We start from the raw sequence: 18,148 nt of genomic DNA on the forward strand, positions 1-18,148 counted from the left end.
CCTTGTCAATTCTCTGTATTTTTGAGAACTATCAAAATTAGCTAAAGTATAATAGAGGTAGTTTTGAAAACTATTCTCAGTGTATTTTGCTTTGAACATGCAACTTTATTTATCATTTTATTTAAGGATAATCTTCAATTTGAGGAAATGATAAATTATGGAATTTTTGTGATGTAAACCTCAGTAGATATATATATGTATATATTTACTAATTCTATTAATATTTATTATTATAAATGATGTCACCACATGTATTCTAGTAAAACTTCTTACAAAATTCTATTTTTCCTAGTAAAAAATTAATGAACCTAACCTAAAATTAATTTAACCTAACTTTAAAGGGCATACAAGAAAGGGGAAAGTCCTTGTTTTAGTTATCCTGGTACTGATCCACCTCATGCAAAATGTTCAATAAATGTTGACAGTATTTTTGAAATACTGTCAATATTTTGAATATATTTGAATTTCAAAATAGTGACGGTATTTTGAAAAACAACTCTGGTTTTCCAGATAACCTGGAATTTGAGAAGCACTGTGAATTTCAGAAACAAATAAGCAATTTGTTTCAGAGCTGGAAGTAAACTCACAGATCATCCTTCGTTTTTACCAATAAGGCTCAGAAGAGTTCCATGACCTACTCAAGTCATGTGGGTAGTAAGCCCAGCATTGTAATTAGAAACTAAATGTTCTAACTCTCAAACTTGTGCTCTTTGACCAATAACCAATAACATAAGTTCTTACTCTTCCAAATCACACATCTCTTTTAACCTTTCAGGGCATACAGTGACAGTAAAAAAACAGATTTGTCCATGGTAAATCAAAAGCTAAATCCAATACACATCACAGCACTTAATACGGTATATATGTTCTCTACACACTGGATCAACAAAAGACACTTATTTCTTAACATAATTTCACATGAGATTTTTAAGCCAATTCAAAATGTAAAAAGTCTAATTATATTCATTATTATTTCTACCTTAATATTCCACTTTACTTTGTAAAAATAAATAAATCACATCTAAAAGAGCATAATCACCCAATGTAACACATTTATTTCTCTTCATCTACTCTAGTAATATTTCTCAATAGCACTATCAGGTAAAGATGTTTTTTTTTTTTCCAATTTTACCCCTAGTAGGTGAGCACAGGAATACCAGACCACTTCACCTGCCTCCTGAGAAACCTATATGCAGGTCAAGAAGCAACAGTTAGAACCGGACTTCGAACAACAGACTGCTTCAAAACTGGAAAACGAATACGTCAAGGCTGTATATTGTTACCCTGATTATTTAACTTATATGCAGAGACAACATGCAAAATGCCGGGTTAGATGAAGCACAAGCTGGAATTAAGATTGCTGAGAGAAACATCAATAACCTCAGATATGAAGATGCCACTACTCTCATGGCAGAAAGCAAAGAGGAACTAAGGAGCTTCTTAATGAAGGTGAAAGAGGAGAGTCTAAAAGCTGGTTTAAATTTCAACGTTCAAAAAAATAAGATCATTGTATCTGGTCCTATCCCTTCATGGCAAATAGATGGGGAAACAATGGAAACAGTGACAGACTTTGTTTTTTTTGGGCTCCAAAATCACTGTAGACAGTGACTGGAGCCATGAAATCAAAAGACACTTCTTGTAGAAAAGCTATGACAAACCTAGACAGTGCATTCAAAAGCAGAGACATTACTTTGCCACAAAGGTCCACACAGTCAAAGCTATGGTTTTTCTAGTAGTCAGCTATGGATGTGAGTGTAGGACCATAAAGAAGGCTGAACACCGAAGAATTGATGCTTTCAAATTGTGGTGCTGGAGAACTCTTGAGAGCCCTGTGGACAGCAAGGAGATCACATCAGTCAATCCTAAAGGAAATCAACCCTGAATATTCCTACAAGGGCTGATGCTGAAGCTCTAATACTTTGGGCACCTGATGCAAAGAACTGACTCATTGGAAAAGACCCTGATGCTGGGAAAGATTGAAGGCAGGAGGAGAAGGGGACAACAGAGGATGAGATGGCTGGATGGCATCACCGACTCGATGGACATGAGTTTGAAGAAGTTCCAGGAGATGGTGAAGGACAGACAAGACTGGTGTGGTCACAAAGAGTCAGACACGACTGAGCGACTGAATAACAACAACAAGGTGAATATTCACTGCCATTAATAAAGAAATGTTTCCAATCACATACATAAATAACATTTAAAAGATAAAATTGAATTAAACCTATTATTTAAAAATAACAGATAATGAAACTGAAAAAGCACAGAGCTAAAAAAAAAGAAAATGCAGGGATTTAAGTTAAGATTTAGTTGCAGTTGTGGCTTTAATTTGTTGCAGAGATCATTCATTCATTCACTCATAGTAATTACTTCATGCTTTATAGTCTCCTAGGCAATAAGGATACATTGGCAAATCAGACAGTGCTGGCTTTTAATAAGTTAAGCACAGGCAGGTTAAGTAAAATCATATCTGTAAGCTGTATAAAAAACATTTAAGGGAAACAATTTTAAAGTGTTTTTCATCAAAACCACTCTAGTTTCAGTTATATTGCTGTTGCGAAGTCGCTTCAGTCGTGTCCGACTCTGTGGGACCCCAGAGATGACAGCCCACCAGGCTCCTCCGTCCCTGGGATTCTCCAAGCAAGAACACTGGAGTGGGTTGCCACTTCCTTCTCCAATGCATGAAAATGAAAAGCGAAGTCGCTCAGTCATGTCCGACTCTTCGCGACCCCATGGACTGAAGCCTACCAGGCTCCTCTGCCCATGGGATTTTCCAGGCAAGAGTACTGGAGTGGGGTGCCAAATACCACCACTCAAAAGTGAAAATTAAAGCAGTGATAATACTCCTTTTTGGGGTGCATTTTGGCTGAATTACTATCAAAAGTAGTTGGTTAATGTTAACAATAAGGAGAGAAATTTGAAAAATATAAAAAATGATATCTGATCCTTGTGTAACTTTTGCTTATTAATTAGTTCTAAGAAAGTATCAAACAGTATAAACCTTTGCTCACCTTTATCAATATTAAGTGATTGTAATGTTACAGTTTGGACTGTGCCACTATTCAACATATCATTGGTATATTTTTGTAGCCCTTTCAAACTAATTCACATTGTTCAATGTGATTTAAAATACAATGAGATTTAAAAATCAGATGTACTATTCAGTTCAGTTCAGTTCAGTCGCTCAGTCGTGTCCAATTCTTTGCGACCCCATGAATCGCAGCACTCCAGGCCTCCCTGTCCATCACCAACTCCTGGAGACAACCCAAACTCATGTCCATCGAGTCGGTGATGCCATTCAGCCATCTCATCCTCTGTCGTCCCCTTCTCCTCCTGCCTTCAACCCTTCCCAACATCAGGGTCTTTTCCAATGAGTCAGCTCTTCACATCAGGTGGCCAAAGTATTGGAGCTTCAGCTTCAACATCAGTCCTTCCAATGAACAACCAGGACTGATCTCCTTTAGGATGAACTGGTTGGATCTCCTTGCACTCCAAGGGACTCTCAAGAGTCTTCTCCAACACCACAGTTCAAAAGCATCAATTCTTTGGCACTCAGCTTTCTTCACAGTACAACTCTCATATCCATACATGACCACTGGAAAAACCATAGCCTTGACTAGATGGACTTTTGCTGGCAAAGTAATGTCTCTGCTTTTTAATATACTATCTAGGTTGGTCATAACTTTCCTTCCCAGGAGTAATTGTCTTTTAAATTCATGGCTGCAATCACCATCTGCAGTGATTTTGGAGCCCCCAAAAATAAAGTCGGACACTCTTTCCCCATCTACTTCCCATGAAGTGATGGGACCAGATGCCGTGATCTTCGTTTTCTGAATGTATTATTACTAATATTTTACGAATAATCTAATTAGCTGTGTATTTACTTATATTGATAAATCTGGCTTATACATACGAGTTTCTAAGTAAGCTTATTTGCCGGGGTCCAGCCCCGGCTGATCCAGGGTATTCGAAGGAGAGACGGCATAGGCGACCTATTTATTTAAATATTTATCAAAGATATAAAGAGTAATAGAATGAGGATAGCTCAGTGAGGAAATTCAGTGGACAAAAGAGGCAGAGTAGCTTGGTTTACGCGGGAGACCAATAAAACTTCAAGACAAGAAGTTTGCACCACTTACGTAGGCCGCAGGCGTCCTTCCGTTCTCCCGAAGGAGAGGAGACACTGAGGCCTCCCCGGTCGGATCTTAGAAGCCCAGGCATAATTAGTAAGCATGGTGGGTTCCGCGCTCCAGATGGAGACTCAGCCAGAATTTGAGAGAGAGAGTGACATAGGGAGACCAAGTTTCAGTGAACAAGGCCCGCACTTTATTTTCCAAAGTAGTTTTTATACCTTAAGTTGTGCATAGAGGATACTGGGGGAAGGGGTGGAGTCATGCAAGGACAGCAGTTCCTGGTCCTAATCAAAGCCAGGCTTTCAAACTTATCATATGCAAAAGTTCAGGTGAATTACATCATCTTCTGGCCAGGAGGCCTGTTAACATTTTAAGAAACTTATTTTTCTCTAAAGGTGATTATTCCAAAGTCAGGCACCAGCCTCCAAAAAAGCATTGGACAAAGCTGCATTCCTATAGGGCAAAGGTGAGGTGGGCTCAATCAAGAAAAGAATTAACTCAAGGGTCCAAGGTTACAAACTTGAGACTACTACTTACATTTCTATACACCCATTATATCAATCAAAACACTGCCAAGGACACAGTAGGTAAGGAGTATGGAGACTTAGCAGCCAACATTGGCTCAATAAGTGAAAAACCCTTCACCAATACAATTTCTAATCAATCTTTTAACTACTCAAAGGAATCTGTGTTTAGACAGTTTAGAACATCTCCTGCCTGTCACAGTCGGGAGGCTCTGAACAATCACAGGCAGGCTAGAGGATTTCCAAAGGAGTTTGTAGGTTGAAACACTGTCACACCCAGGAACTATTAACTGGAGCTGTAAGCTAACTCTTTTTTCAGAGAGAGGTAGTGGGGGGACAGCCCCCCATAAAGTCAGAGGTGTAGGTAAAAGCACAAAGCAGAAAGTAGGCAGACTCTGGTTTTGGGGGTAGATGCTCGAGAATTTCCAGGGGGACTCTTGAGGCTCGATCCCGCCTTTGCGTATGCCGAGCCTCCTTCCTCATGACCTTTATCATGGGTGGGGCTCCTCACGCTGGCTCCCGGCAGTGATAGAATTCTAGTTGAGCTATTCCAGATCCTGAAAGATGATGCTGTGGAAAGTGCTGCACTCAATATGCAATATGCACTCAATATGCAATATGCCGGCTCCCAGCACTTATTGAAACCCTAGAACATTTTTATATTTTTTTCCAGTTATAACTCAGTTTTATTGGCAAGCAAAGGATAGTACGCTCTCTAGGCCTGAGGGCGGGCTGACCCAAAAGGAGAGGCCTCAATCCCTCTTGGCTTCCTCCTTTTATATGTTTGTCTCCTTCCAGCCTTGAGCCTGCCCTATGCAAATTGGGCTGGCCAAGAAGGGGGCCTGGCTGTTTCACCTGAAGTTCTCACTCCTGTCAGTGGATTTTCCTTTGTTCCATTTTTGCAGGCTTTTTCCTTTGTCTTTTAGCCACCACCATTTTGGGCTCCTTTTTCCTATTCTAACTATCTAACATTCCCCCCTTCGAGATGGGAGGCCCAATTCTTTGGGAATAGGGGTGTTGAGGTCTCTCTGGCTACTTCCTGCTCAGCTGGGATGGCTAGGGGCATTGGGCCTCCCCCTCTTGCTCCTAGAACATTTAAACTTAATCCTAAAGTTCCTCTGTAATTTATCTTACTTTCTCAATCTTCAGGGAGCTGGATACCATCTTTAAACTAATAATTCTTTGAACACTAGGATATCATGGCATAGCCCCTATCTTTCCTTATGGGCCAAAACAATTATTCATCTTCCTACATACATATGACAGCTAGTCATTTTTATGTTTGACTATGTACTGTAAGTTTTCTATATTTTAAATTACAGCAAATCTAGATGGTACTGAAATGGTTGCTGGGAGAGTTAAAACTATTAAGGAATTCTAAATTTTAATGTTCTTATATCTGAGTGAAAATCTATATTTAATTCCTGAGTTATTAATCTTTAATCCAGTGTCCTAAATTTTGTACTGTTCTGATCACAGGCACTATTACACTTCTAGAACTCTGGCACATGATTCCCTCTTCTAAATATTTGAACAAAATATGGAAACCTTTAGTAGATTAGGTTGGCATTTTGAAAGAAATGTTTAAAGGATAGAAAACATGAAGACATCGAGTTTCAAAATATAAATTCCTAATCCTAACTTGTTGTTTAGTCGTTAACTCGTGTCTGACTCTTTGCGACCCCATGGACTGTAGCCGCCAGGCTCCTCTGTCCATGGGATTTCCTGGGCAAGAATACTGGAATGGGCTACTATTTCCTTCTCCAGGGAATCTTCTCAACCCAGGGCTTGAGCCCACATCTCCTGCATTGGTAGGCAGATTCTTTACTCCTGAGCCACCAGGGAAGCCTAAGTTAATTAAATTTTAGCCCAGGACACTAGTTTTCAACCAGAGGTGATTTTGCTCCTCAGGAGACATTCACAATGCAAAGGACAACCCCCTACAACAATAATCCAGCCCCCAAAATACCTATTGTGCAAGGTTAGGAAACCTTGGTCTAGGTGGACTGACGAGCTAGGCAAATATGCAACTAGTTTCATGGCTCTAAATCTTAGCTCATACAGTCTCCTCCCAATAGTTGGCCTTGTCTTCATCTGGCTAACTCCAATATCCTTCTAAAACTCATCTTCCATCTCCTCAAGGAGTAGATTAAATGCCCCTTCTCTGAACTCCCAAAGCAGCAGCCTGTCTATTCTTCTATTGTTTTCTGCACATAACAATTAAACTGAACTGTTTATGCATCTATTACTTTAATTAGATAAAGACCTGAAGTTAAAACCTGTTTCTTAGTTTTCCTAGACAAATAATATTTTTGAACAGAATTGAACTAGATGAACCATATCCAGGAGAGATGCTAATCAAAGATATTCAAATTTTAGGAAATTTGAGTATTTGCCTTGATACTGCTGCATCTTCAAGGATGAACTTCAGGACACCAGGTTCTCTTTACATCAGGGCTGTACTAGACTTTGACTCATTAGTTACTCTACTGTTACACCATGAGACTCCCCTTTTTGGCTCTTGAAAATTCTTTCCACGAGTCTGATGCCATAATGTGCTAATCCTATAAGTCAATCTTTTCAAACTCTCTGGTTACTTTATTTAGCTTGACTTTCTGAGATTCCTATCATCACACTTGGTTTATTTTCCTTTGTCGTATACAAAGTCTCAGGGTCATATGCAGTATCAATTACCAAGTTTATTTTTTATCCCTGCATGAAGCTTGCTTCATCACTCAAGGATAAGCCAATACACTGTCTTAGTCTCTGGCTTTGGATTCCCAAACAGACTCCATTCTTCTGTTTCAAAACTGATGCTTCCTCTTCTGTTACCCCAAAAACTGTTTCCTCTAGGGTTCTAGTTTCTTTACGAGCTGAAATGGTTGACCCTTCAGGGTTAATGAACAGTCAAGCTTTTCTGTAGCTTTGCCTGGTAACTGATTTACTCAACTGCCCTGTACTTGGTGGTAGTTTTAAAATATCAACTGCCTTTCTCCCACATAACCAAACTAAACAAAAACGTCAAACAGTAAATTATGGTTGCTAGAACAAAGGTCAAAAGAAGTTTAAGTATTTTATTTAGGGAATACTTTTAAACTACAAAACAAAGCCTAAATTAGTTTAACGACAGCTAAGCACTGAATTTAAAAACATCAGTAGCATATATATATTGTAATAATAAGACATTCTAAATTTCTAATTTTTCTGAAATGTCAGAGGATGCTGACAACTGACACAAATAATTAGAGATGTGTAAGTGCAAACAACAAGTAGTGTTTTCTTCATTGTTTAAAAAAGGGGGGGGGAATAGCAATACCCATGATCATACAATAAGTAAACAAAAATTTTTAAAGAAAACTTATTTTACTTCATCCTTCCACTTTTTTTTTTTTCACTAAATACCATTCATTTTTATTAACTGTGTGCTTAGTCGCTCAGTTGTGTCTGAGTCTTTGCGACCCCATGGACTGTAGCCTTCCAGGCTCCTCTGTCCATGGGGATTCTCCAGGCAAAAATACTGAAGTAGGTTGCCATTTCCTTCTCCATATCCTTCCACTTTTAAGTAGTCATTTTCTACCTTAAAAGTAAAGAAGTCAAATAAATGTAGACATGTATTAATTTAGGTATAGAGGCTATTTTCTTAAAAACAGCAGTCAATCAATAATGAAAATAGTAATGAGGAAACATCCCAACTGATTTTGACATTTAAAACATGAAACAAGTTAAAACAATTTTTTTTATTGAAGTATGGTTGATTTACAATGTTGTGTTAGTTACAGGTGTACAGCAAAGTGATTCAGTTATACATATATAAATGTATATATATATATAAAATTTTTTTCTTTTTCAGATTCTTTTCCATTATAGGTTATTACAAGATGTTGAATATGTGAAAGTGAAAGCTTTGCTTCCCTGGTGGCTCAGCTAGTAAAGAATCCGCCTGCAGTGTGAGAGACTTGGGTTCGATCCTTGGGTTGGGATCTGGGGAAGGGAAAGGCTACCCACTCCAGTATTCTGGCCTGGAGAATTCCATGGACTTTGTGGTCGGACACAACTGAGCAACTTTCACTTTCACAGTTGGTCCTTGAAGCATACAATAGGTCCTTGCTATTTACCTAAAACATGAAGCTTAGACAAAAATGTTTTGCAAACAGGTACCACCCAAACAGTGAGAATACAATGTTACACTATCTTTCCTAGATCTGGGAAAAACTGGTTTATGTTCTACAATGACACAGCTGTTCTCACTGAAGAGCATTAAAATAATAAAGTCATTAAATAATCATGATACCGAAAGTGATTATAATACCTTAACATCAAGATAAGCATAACTAGAGTATCTAGCTAACAATCATTATGATGAATGAAAAAGCTTAATTAGGCAGAAATTTTAAATTGCTGAAAATATACTGAATAAAAAGCAGCTCTTAAGAAATTTAACCTGAAGTCCAAGATGAGAAAAATGTATTCCCATCAGATGTAAACGTACATTCTTTTAGACAAACAATTAACTAACAACACATTTTCATCTTGTTTCTTACAAGTCCACTCTTGGAAGTTGAAAAAGATGTCAAATGCTGACTACTTAAAACTATGAACTGTAATGTAAAACAAATGTATAGTTACAAAAGGGGAAAAGGAAGGTGGGGAGGGACAAATTAGGAGTATAGGATTAACAGATACAAACTATTATACATAAATTAGAGCCGCAACAAAGATTTACTGTAAAACTATGAACTATTTTTAAGCATAACAAAAAAATTACAAAGAATAATATAATGGTCATGTTCTCTTGTGTTGTTAAATGTTTGTCTGATTTTTAAAGTGAAACTTATGTTCTTTAAAGTTCAAATTTTTATGGAAGAATTTGAGGAATTCTGCAAGAGAATAATACAACCAAATATGTAAGAGACATATATTTTCAAACAAATTAACAAATCTAGTTGACTTGATGAACTTGTTAATAAAACAATGACATATTGATAATTTTATTTCCTAATTTCCTTATGTGAGAGGAATTTCTGCCAATGAAATACTTCATAAATTCTACCCAGAAAGAATGTCATTTACTGTATAATTCTCTTCCTAGGGAAAGATTTCCTTCCAGGAACAGAATAAGTAACTTTTACACACATGCAAATATACACATATACAAATACTGAATAGAGGTGCTCCCAATGTTGAAAATAAAATTCTTATTGAAAGCCGTCTACTACCCCACCTAAATCCTTTCATACAATTTCTTTACAGTTTATTGCTTTCAACATCCCTGAACTTTCCTCTGAAGTTCCTTGTATCAATCAAGTCCACCTTTTTGCTATCATGGAACCAGCTACTTACAAATTCTTAGAATTCATACAGGTTATTATTCTTTGACACAGATACTAACTGTCAAAAATTACTCATTTTTATTTGTACTAAAGCTAGTTCTGATTTCACATGGAGAATATGATGGGGCTACCATTTCAGAGTCAAGCAATCTTTCTATCTTCTGTAAGGCCTTGGAAAGAGCTTACTGAACTAGTACCCAGAACATCATGGGTGAATAATGATTTTTAAAATGCTGAATGAAAACAGGCTTTGATGAAAATACCAAAGAAAATAACAGGTGAAGTGACTAGCTATGATAGGTAATATGCATTTTAGGGTTGCTATAAAATTACTTATATAAAATACATAGCACAGCAAGGTAAAAATTAATTCCCTAAAACCTAACCTAACAATAATTATACAGTCTTCCCTGATGAAATCTGAGTTTCCTGAAGCCTCTAAAACTAAGAAAAGTCACAGCAGAAATACCAAATTGTAAACTGTTACAGCTGGAGAGGACATTAAAGAAAATACAAACACTCTTATAGATGAAAAAGAAAAGGCACTTCTTCAAAGTTAATTTGTCTCATATTCAGATAGTTCCAGATAGAGTAAGAATCAGAATACAGGCTTCTTTGACCCCAGTCGTCTTTCTACTATGCCATACCATACTTTAAACATATTTCCATCTTTTACAGCCAAAATTAATATTATCTGTCTTAGAAATAATAAACTTTTATTGATGTGTAGTTGATTTATAATGTTGTGTTAATTTCAGGTGTACAGCAAAATGATTCAGTGATTTATATATATATATATGCAAACACTTTTTCAGATTGTTTTCCCTTATAGGTTATTACAAAATATTGAGTATAGTTCCCTGTGCTATACAGTTGGTTATCTATTTTATAAATAGTAACATGTATATAACAAACTATTTATAGCTTCTCCAAGGGCTTGCTTCTCCTTTAGTATATCTAATGAATCAAATTAGATGAGGCATAAACAATCTTAACTTCTTAAAATTAGTTTAAAATCAGTTACGTTAAGTGTCAAACTAACAATTACAGCAAGGATTGTATTACTTTTATGATCTCTTCTGAGAAAACAAAATCTCTGTGGCCAGGGATTTTTATTTTATTCATTAAAATAACTCAAATGCTAAAACAGTATCCAATATACAGTAGGCCCTCAATAAATATTAAATAATTCAACTTTATTGGAGCTAACTAGTTTAAAGATATTCTATTTGACATCAATAACCCAAATATCTGAAGTCCTAACTTTCCCTTTTGGTTCTCATTCCTTAATTTTAAGCTAATAGAAGTTAATACTATAATAAATAATATGTGTATAGTTATATATTTACTGTATATTTAATCATAATATATACTAAACATTGCTAATAATAGTTCACTTAGTATGTTTTTATTTTAAAGATATTCTCTAGGTCTATAAGATAGAAAGGAAAAACTAATTCTCTGGTCTAGGAAAAATGCAAATATTCCTGTTGTGAACACCTTAACGTAACTTATCTCATCAGCCTTCACAGACAGAACATCATGCAATGTAGAGAATATTCTTAGCAGTAGTAAGCTAAACACAGCAACACATTTTGCAGAAATATTTTTCCAAAAGTTCTTTCACTTGAGCCAAAATATAACTCATTATAAGCAAAGCTATAGTAAGCAAAAATTGTATGGTTAAGATAGTTATTTTCTATGCTGACTTAATTGAAGGATAGTTTTTATTTATTTATATTATTTATTTATTTCTCATTTAATTTTTCCCCAGTTTTATTGAGATATAACTTTTTTTTTTTGGCTGCACCTCACCACTTGTGGGATCTTAGTTCCCCAAGCAGGGACTGAACCTGGGCCATAGCAGTGAAAGTGCAGAGTCCTAACCAGGTAATTTCTAAGGTTTAACTCTTTAGAGCTGTGGTCTCCTAACTTTTTTTTTAAATTTTTACATATTTATTTATTTATGGCTGCACTGGGTCTTCGCTGCATGCAGCTTTCTCCAGCTGAGGTGAGCGGGGGCTACTCTCTAGTTGCGGAACACAGGCTCTAGAGCTCTAGAGTAGGTGTGGTGCATGGGTTTAGTTATTCCAAGGCATGTGGGATCTTCCTGGAGCAAGGACTGAACTTGTGTCCCTTGCATTGGCAGGTGGATTCTTAACCACTGGACCACCAGAGAGTTAGGAAAGTTAGTCCTTTCCTAACTTCTTTTGAACATACTGCCCCATCAGTTTAAAAAATACGTGAGCATACACCCTTATATATACATGTTGACTCCATGGAATTCAGGTGTGTACGGATTTTCCTCAATTTATGATGGGGTTAAATCCCAATAAATCCACTGAAGGTTGAAAATATCATAAACTGAAAATTTATTTAATACACCTAGCTTAGCCTAACCTACCCTTAAATTGGGCAAAATCATCTAACACAAAGCTTACTTATAGTAAATTGTTAATATATAATAAATAAAGCTTATTGAATATCTCATGCAACTTATTGAACACTGGGGCTTCCCAGGTGGCACAGTGGTAAAGAAACTACCTGCCAATGCAGGAGACACAGGAAATGCAGCTTCAATGCTTGGGTAGGGAAGCTCTCCTGGAGGAGGAAATGGCAACAGACAGCCATGAACAGAAGCAGCCATGGGGCCACAAAGAGACATGACTGAGAGACAAAGAACGCAGCACACACGTACTGAAAGTGGAAAACGAATGGTTCTACGGGTGCAGAAGAGACGTACTGGTTGTTCACCCTGTGGTTGACTGGGAGTTGTGGTTTGTTGCTGCCACCTGTAAGAGCACTGTACCACATACCACTAGCCCAGGAAAAGATCAAAATTAGGATTCCTACTGAATTTATACTGCTTTTGAACCATCTTGTAGAGTTGAAAAATCTTAAGTTGAACCATCCTAAGAAAGGGACTGTCTATTTACACATCCACATATATGTGCACTAATATATTTTATATTATAAAATATACACAAAATGGAAACTTTAAAAAGATAAAGTAAGTACTAATAGAAATTCTACTGTTTTCTTCCTATATTCCAAAGTTTGTGCATCCTTTGGGACAATTCACCCCATTCTGCAGCTCATAAATACAAATGAAAGACACTCTTCCACTAATAATTTTTTTTTTTCCCAAACTAAGCTTGCCTTTGACTGTGTGGATCACAATAAACTGTGGAAAATTCTGAAAAAGACGGGAATACCAGACCACCTGACCTGCCTTGTGAGAAACCTATATGCAGGTCAGGAAGCAACAGTTAGAACTGGATATGGAACAACAGACTGGTTCCAAATAGGAAAAGGAGTATGTCAAGGCTGTTTATTGTCACCCTGCTTATTTAACTTCTATGCAGAGTACATCATGAGAAATGCTGGGCTGGAAGTAGCAGAAGCTGGAATCAAGATTGCCGAGAGAAATATCAATAACCTCAGATATGCAGATGCTGCTGCTGCTGCTGCTAAGTCGCTTCAGTTGTGTCCGACTCTGTGCGTCCCCATAGACGGCAGCCCACCAGGCTCTGCCATCCCTGGGATTCTCCAGGCAAGAACACCTGAGTGGGTTGCCATTTCCTTCTCCAATGCATGAAAGTGAAAAGTGAGAGTGAAGTTGCTCAGTTGGGTCTGACTCTTAGTGACCCCATGGACTGTAGCCCACCAGGCTCCTCCATCCATGGGATTTTCCAGGAAAGAGTTACTGGAGTGGGTTGCCATTGCCTTCTCCAATATGTAGATGACATCACCCTTATGGCAGAAAGTGAAGAAGAACTAAAGAGCCTCTTGATGACAGTGAAAGTGGAGAGTGAAAAAGTTGGCTTAAAGCTCAACATTCAGAAAACTAAGATCATGGCATCTGGTCCCATTACTTCATGGGAAGTAGATGGGGAAACAGTGGAAACAATGTCAGATTTTATTTTTTTGGGCTCCAAAATCACCGCAGATGGTGACTGCAGCCGTGAAATTACAAGACACTTACTCCTTGGAAGGAAAGTTATGACCAACCTAGATAGCATATTCAAAAGCAGAGACATCACTTTGGCAACAAAGGTCCGTCTAGTCAAGGCTATGGTTTTTCCAGTAGTCATGTATGGATGTGAGAGTTGGACTGTGAAGAAAGCTGAGCACTGAAGAATTGATGCTTTTGAACTGTGGTGTTGGAGAAGACTCTTGAGAGTCCCTTGGACTGCAAGGAGTTCCAACCAGTCCATTCTGAAGGAGATCAGCCCTGGGATTTCTTTGGAAGGAATGATGCTAAAGCTGAAACTCCAGTACTTTGGCCACCTCATGCGAAGAGTTGACTCATTGGAAAAGACTCTGATGCTGGGAGGGATTGGGGGCAGGAGGAGAAGGGGACGACAGAGAATGAGATGGCTGGATGGCATCACCAACTTGATAGACATGAGTTTAGTAAACTCTGGGAGTTGGTGATGGACAGGGAGGCCTGGCGTGCTGCAATTCATGGGGTTGCCAAGAGTCGGACACGACTGAGCGACTGAACTGAAGCATTTAAGTAAACATTGGGCAGCATGATTTCACAGTAAACACTGGACAGCATACTTTCAGGTCAGGAGACAGCGGGGGCACTGAGAACTGAACTTGCCAGGACACACATTTGGATAGAACTCTATTTTTACTCCAAAGAAGCAGATCACTGTGTGTCATAGACAATATGTAGATAAACGAATGATGAAGACCACAGGTCTAACTATATATATATAGAATACAATATGCTAAGTCTAATAAATATTTATATAAAGACATATTCTTGTGACTTGTCTAGACATATTTGTCAATGATACGATTAAGTCTCAAAAATTTAGAATCCAGCCTTGTATATTACTGTGAAAGTCTCCAATATGTGAATCCAGTCTAATGATGATTAGATATATCATCTAATATAATGATTCAAAAACACACTATTATGTAAAATAGTACACAAAAACCTTGAATATTCCCTGTTAAGTCTTAGAACAATAGTTTCCTCAGATTTTATTCAATACTTGTGACAATCAGTAAGTTATATCTTTCATGTTTCTTCATTTCTGCATTGGTGTGCCTACAAGTTTTTAATCACAAACAATTTTGCAGTGATGGGTATTCTTACTCTGTATATTAGTAAATAAGAGAGAACTAACACTAACATTTGTTGAAAGTCTATGTGCAAACACAGCTACATTTTACAGACAATATATCACTTAACTTTCACAACAATCCTTAAATGGTAATTCAGTTCAGTTCAGTCTTGTCCACTCTTTGTGACCCCATGGACTAAAGCACGCGAGGCTTCCCTATCGCCAACTACCGAAGCTTGCTCAAATTCATGTCCATTATTTTGGAGATAATTATTATTCCCATTTTATATATTAGAACTAAAAGGTCAGGGGATTTAAGATCAAGGTCACTCAGCCAAGTTTCAAATCCAGGTCAATCTGGCTTCAAAGCCTATGCTCCTTCCATCACACTGAAAAAAGGGTTACAGTAACTGAACTAGTCTAAGAGTATCTAGATAAAACACATGATCTACAAACCAATCTTAAATGAAAGATAATTTCCTTTCATTCTAAAGTTGAATAAACTATTAAATAATAACTAATAAACTAATAAACAATGACTATAAGTGGTTAAAGCCAAGACCTTGGAAAAGATCACTATAAAGCTACCCTCCAATTCTGTTTTAAAGTAGTTTAAAATTGTTCCTCCTCTAGCCTGTCTTTATCCTACAGACCAAATACAAAGCTTAAGAGGGTCAGCACTGACCACAAGAATTCAGTTGAGACTAAAGCCCAGGGACTTCCCTGGTGGCCCAGTGGTTAAAACTCCGAGCTTCCAACGCGGGAGTTTGAGTTCAATTCCTGCTTGGGGAACTAAGATTCCCCACATGCCATACAGTTGGCCAAAATCATGCCACACAGTTGGCCAAAATCATGCCACACAGTTGGCCAAAATCATGCAACACAGTGCGGCTGAGAAAAAAAAAAGCCTAGATTATTACAGAAGCATTGCTCAACTCTTCCTCCTGAAAATCTCTGCCACAAAAGAGGACAATTTCCAAAAACTGTGTCTTAAAGAACCAAAAAGCAAATAAACTAATATTCTTCATTAATAAAAATCTCTCCTTAAAGGTCAATTTTATAAAGGGTAAACTACTGCAATAAATAATATTATACTAAAGCATAATTCCGTGACACAGATCAATCCTTTATCAAATTTGGAAATCGGATTTAGTAATCTTAGATTCCCAAGAGCTGCTTCATAGTCAGATATGTGGGGAGATATACAAGTGTACTAATGACACCAACCGCAGAGATAGATTTAACTATGTAGAGAAAAGGGCCACAGAGGGGTTGCACTTCAGTCTTTCCATTTATAACACACTTTCTCCTTTGCTAAGTCTTAGGCTTGAAAGTGACTTCAGAATGTATCTGGTTTGAGTTCCCAGCCAAGTAAGTACTATTACTAATGTTTATATAACAGGTAACAGGATTTTAGACCTTAAATAAAGAGTTGGAGGCACTGGGAGCTTCCAGTTTCTTACAGTATTATTTTTTCAACTACTAGAACACTGTTTTCCAATAGGTTAAAGAGAGAGCTAATATTTATTGAGCATTTATGAAGAATCAGACACATATGTTATCTTTAACTCTCACATGGACCACATTTTACGGAAACTAAGATCTAGGATTTTACCCAAGGTCACATCTACAATTAGGAGCAGAGCAGAATTTAAACCCAGGTCTGTCCACACAAAAAGGTTCAGGAAGTAATTTAGGATAGACTAAAACAAACTAGACCTATAGGGCAAGGAATGACACTGACTCAGAAACTGGCTAACTTCTGCAGGCCTGTCAGCTGGAGCTGAAGGAAATATGACCTTTACTCCTAACACTCTGGGGCGGTAAGACGGCTTTTCTGCGCGTGGGTCAATACATCACTACTCATGGAAGGAAAGGGGAGAGAATGAGGTTTCCCGGTGGCCCAGACCTTTTCCTGGCCGCAGAAATGGAGAAGGGTCAAACCAAGAGGCCTGGTCCGGATCTGAGTGGTGCCTAAGAGAAGCAGTGCAACAAAGGTCGCAAAGGGCGCAGACTTGAAAATCACGAGTTTTAGACGTGTTGGAAAAGAAAATGTGAAAAGCAAGCAGCATGGGAAAGTACACAGATTCACTTGAGGAACAGGGGTTGGGGTTGTGGGTGAATTGTCCACTGGCAGAGTTGTCAGTGGATCGGTAAAGGGAGGAAAGGGACAGGAAGGGAGGTCTCGGTGGGAGCCACTCTGGGTTCATTACCTGCCGGGTGGTTGTACAACGGCCTCAATTTCTCAGGCAGCAGGAGCTCCACTTTATCAAGGACCCGGTGGTAGGTGGCCCGCAGGCCCCGGACGCCGGCGGCTGACATTTCTGCGGACGAGTGATCGTGGGCAGCCGGGTGGTAGAGTGTCCGCGTGCTCGTCCCTGGCAGGCAATGTAGGGCAGCTCGTCACTTTCCCCTGTATCAACGTCTCGCGCCCTCTCTCCGTGGGTGCCTGCCCTTCCCGCTGCTGAGCCTGACCCCCCAGCAAACCACCCTTTGGCCGGCGCCCACAGAAGGTTGTGGGGGCGGAGACTCTGCGACGGCCCGCCCCGAGCCCGCCTACTGGCTTCTCTCCGCCGAGATCCGGGAGGAGTGGCTAAAACAGGTGGTTAAAGGAAGGCCTCACCGAGTCAACCCAGAGGCCTACCGGCAGCGCGCTTGCGCAGGCAGAGCTGCCCGCACCGATTGGCCCGTCCCCCAAAGCAAACCTCCAATTTCTTCTTCCTGCTCTGGAAGCCATGTTGGAGAAGGGAAAGTGAAGCTCGGTCGGCGGATACCCTTTCACTTTGGTTAAGGAGGCCCCTAGACAAAATGGACTATTCGGGCCTTCTGTGCCCCGACTAAAGATGACGCCGCACAACTCTCTTGCTTCCTTTGGATTGAGACTCGTGAGCGCGAGACTTACGACTTCAGCAACTTCTCGATTCCTCATTTATCCACAGAGTATTAAGGATTTAACTAGAATGGCTTGAACCCATTTTTCTAGGGTAAGGGCGGCCATGGCACACACCTGCCTCAATGCCCAGTGGTTGTCATCTCGCGAGAAAGGCTTGGAAGGGCGGGTGTACAGAACGAGGAGAGGG

The 18,148-nt window shown here is 38.8% G+C and overlaps 1 protein-coding gene across 3 annotated transcripts in view; it reads right to left on the reverse strand.

Moving 5' to 3' along the window:
• Window positions 1-18,128, reverse strand: part of MPC2 (mitochondrial pyruvate carrier 2) — a 30,603-nt gene extending 12,475 nt beyond the window's left edge. The window contains exons 1-2 of one of the 3 annotated variants that reach the window (XM_005896966.3): window positions 18,076-18,128; window positions 17,282-17,446 (exon numbers count right to left, since the gene is read on the reverse strand). In XM_005896966.3, coding sequence (XP_005897028.1) covers window positions 17,282-17,390 — 109 coding nt within the window. In that variant the 5' untranslated portion in view covers window positions 17,391-17,446; window positions 18,076-18,128. Of the gene's footprint in view, window positions 1-17,281; window positions 17,602-17,970; window positions 17,992-18,075 lie in introns of those variants that run through there. The other 2 variants (XM_070366907.1, XM_005896965.3) reach the window with 2 other exon arrangements.
• Between the last annotated feature and the right edge of the window lie 20 nt (window positions 18,129-18,148).

This window comes from Bos mutus, chromosome 3 (assembly GCF_027580195.1).
Source record: "Bos mutus isolate GX-2022 chromosome 3, NWIPB_WYAK_1.1, whole genome shotgun sequence".
Taxonomy (NCBI): Eukaryota; Metazoa; Chordata; class Mammalia; order Artiodactyla; family Bovidae; genus Bos; species Bos mutus.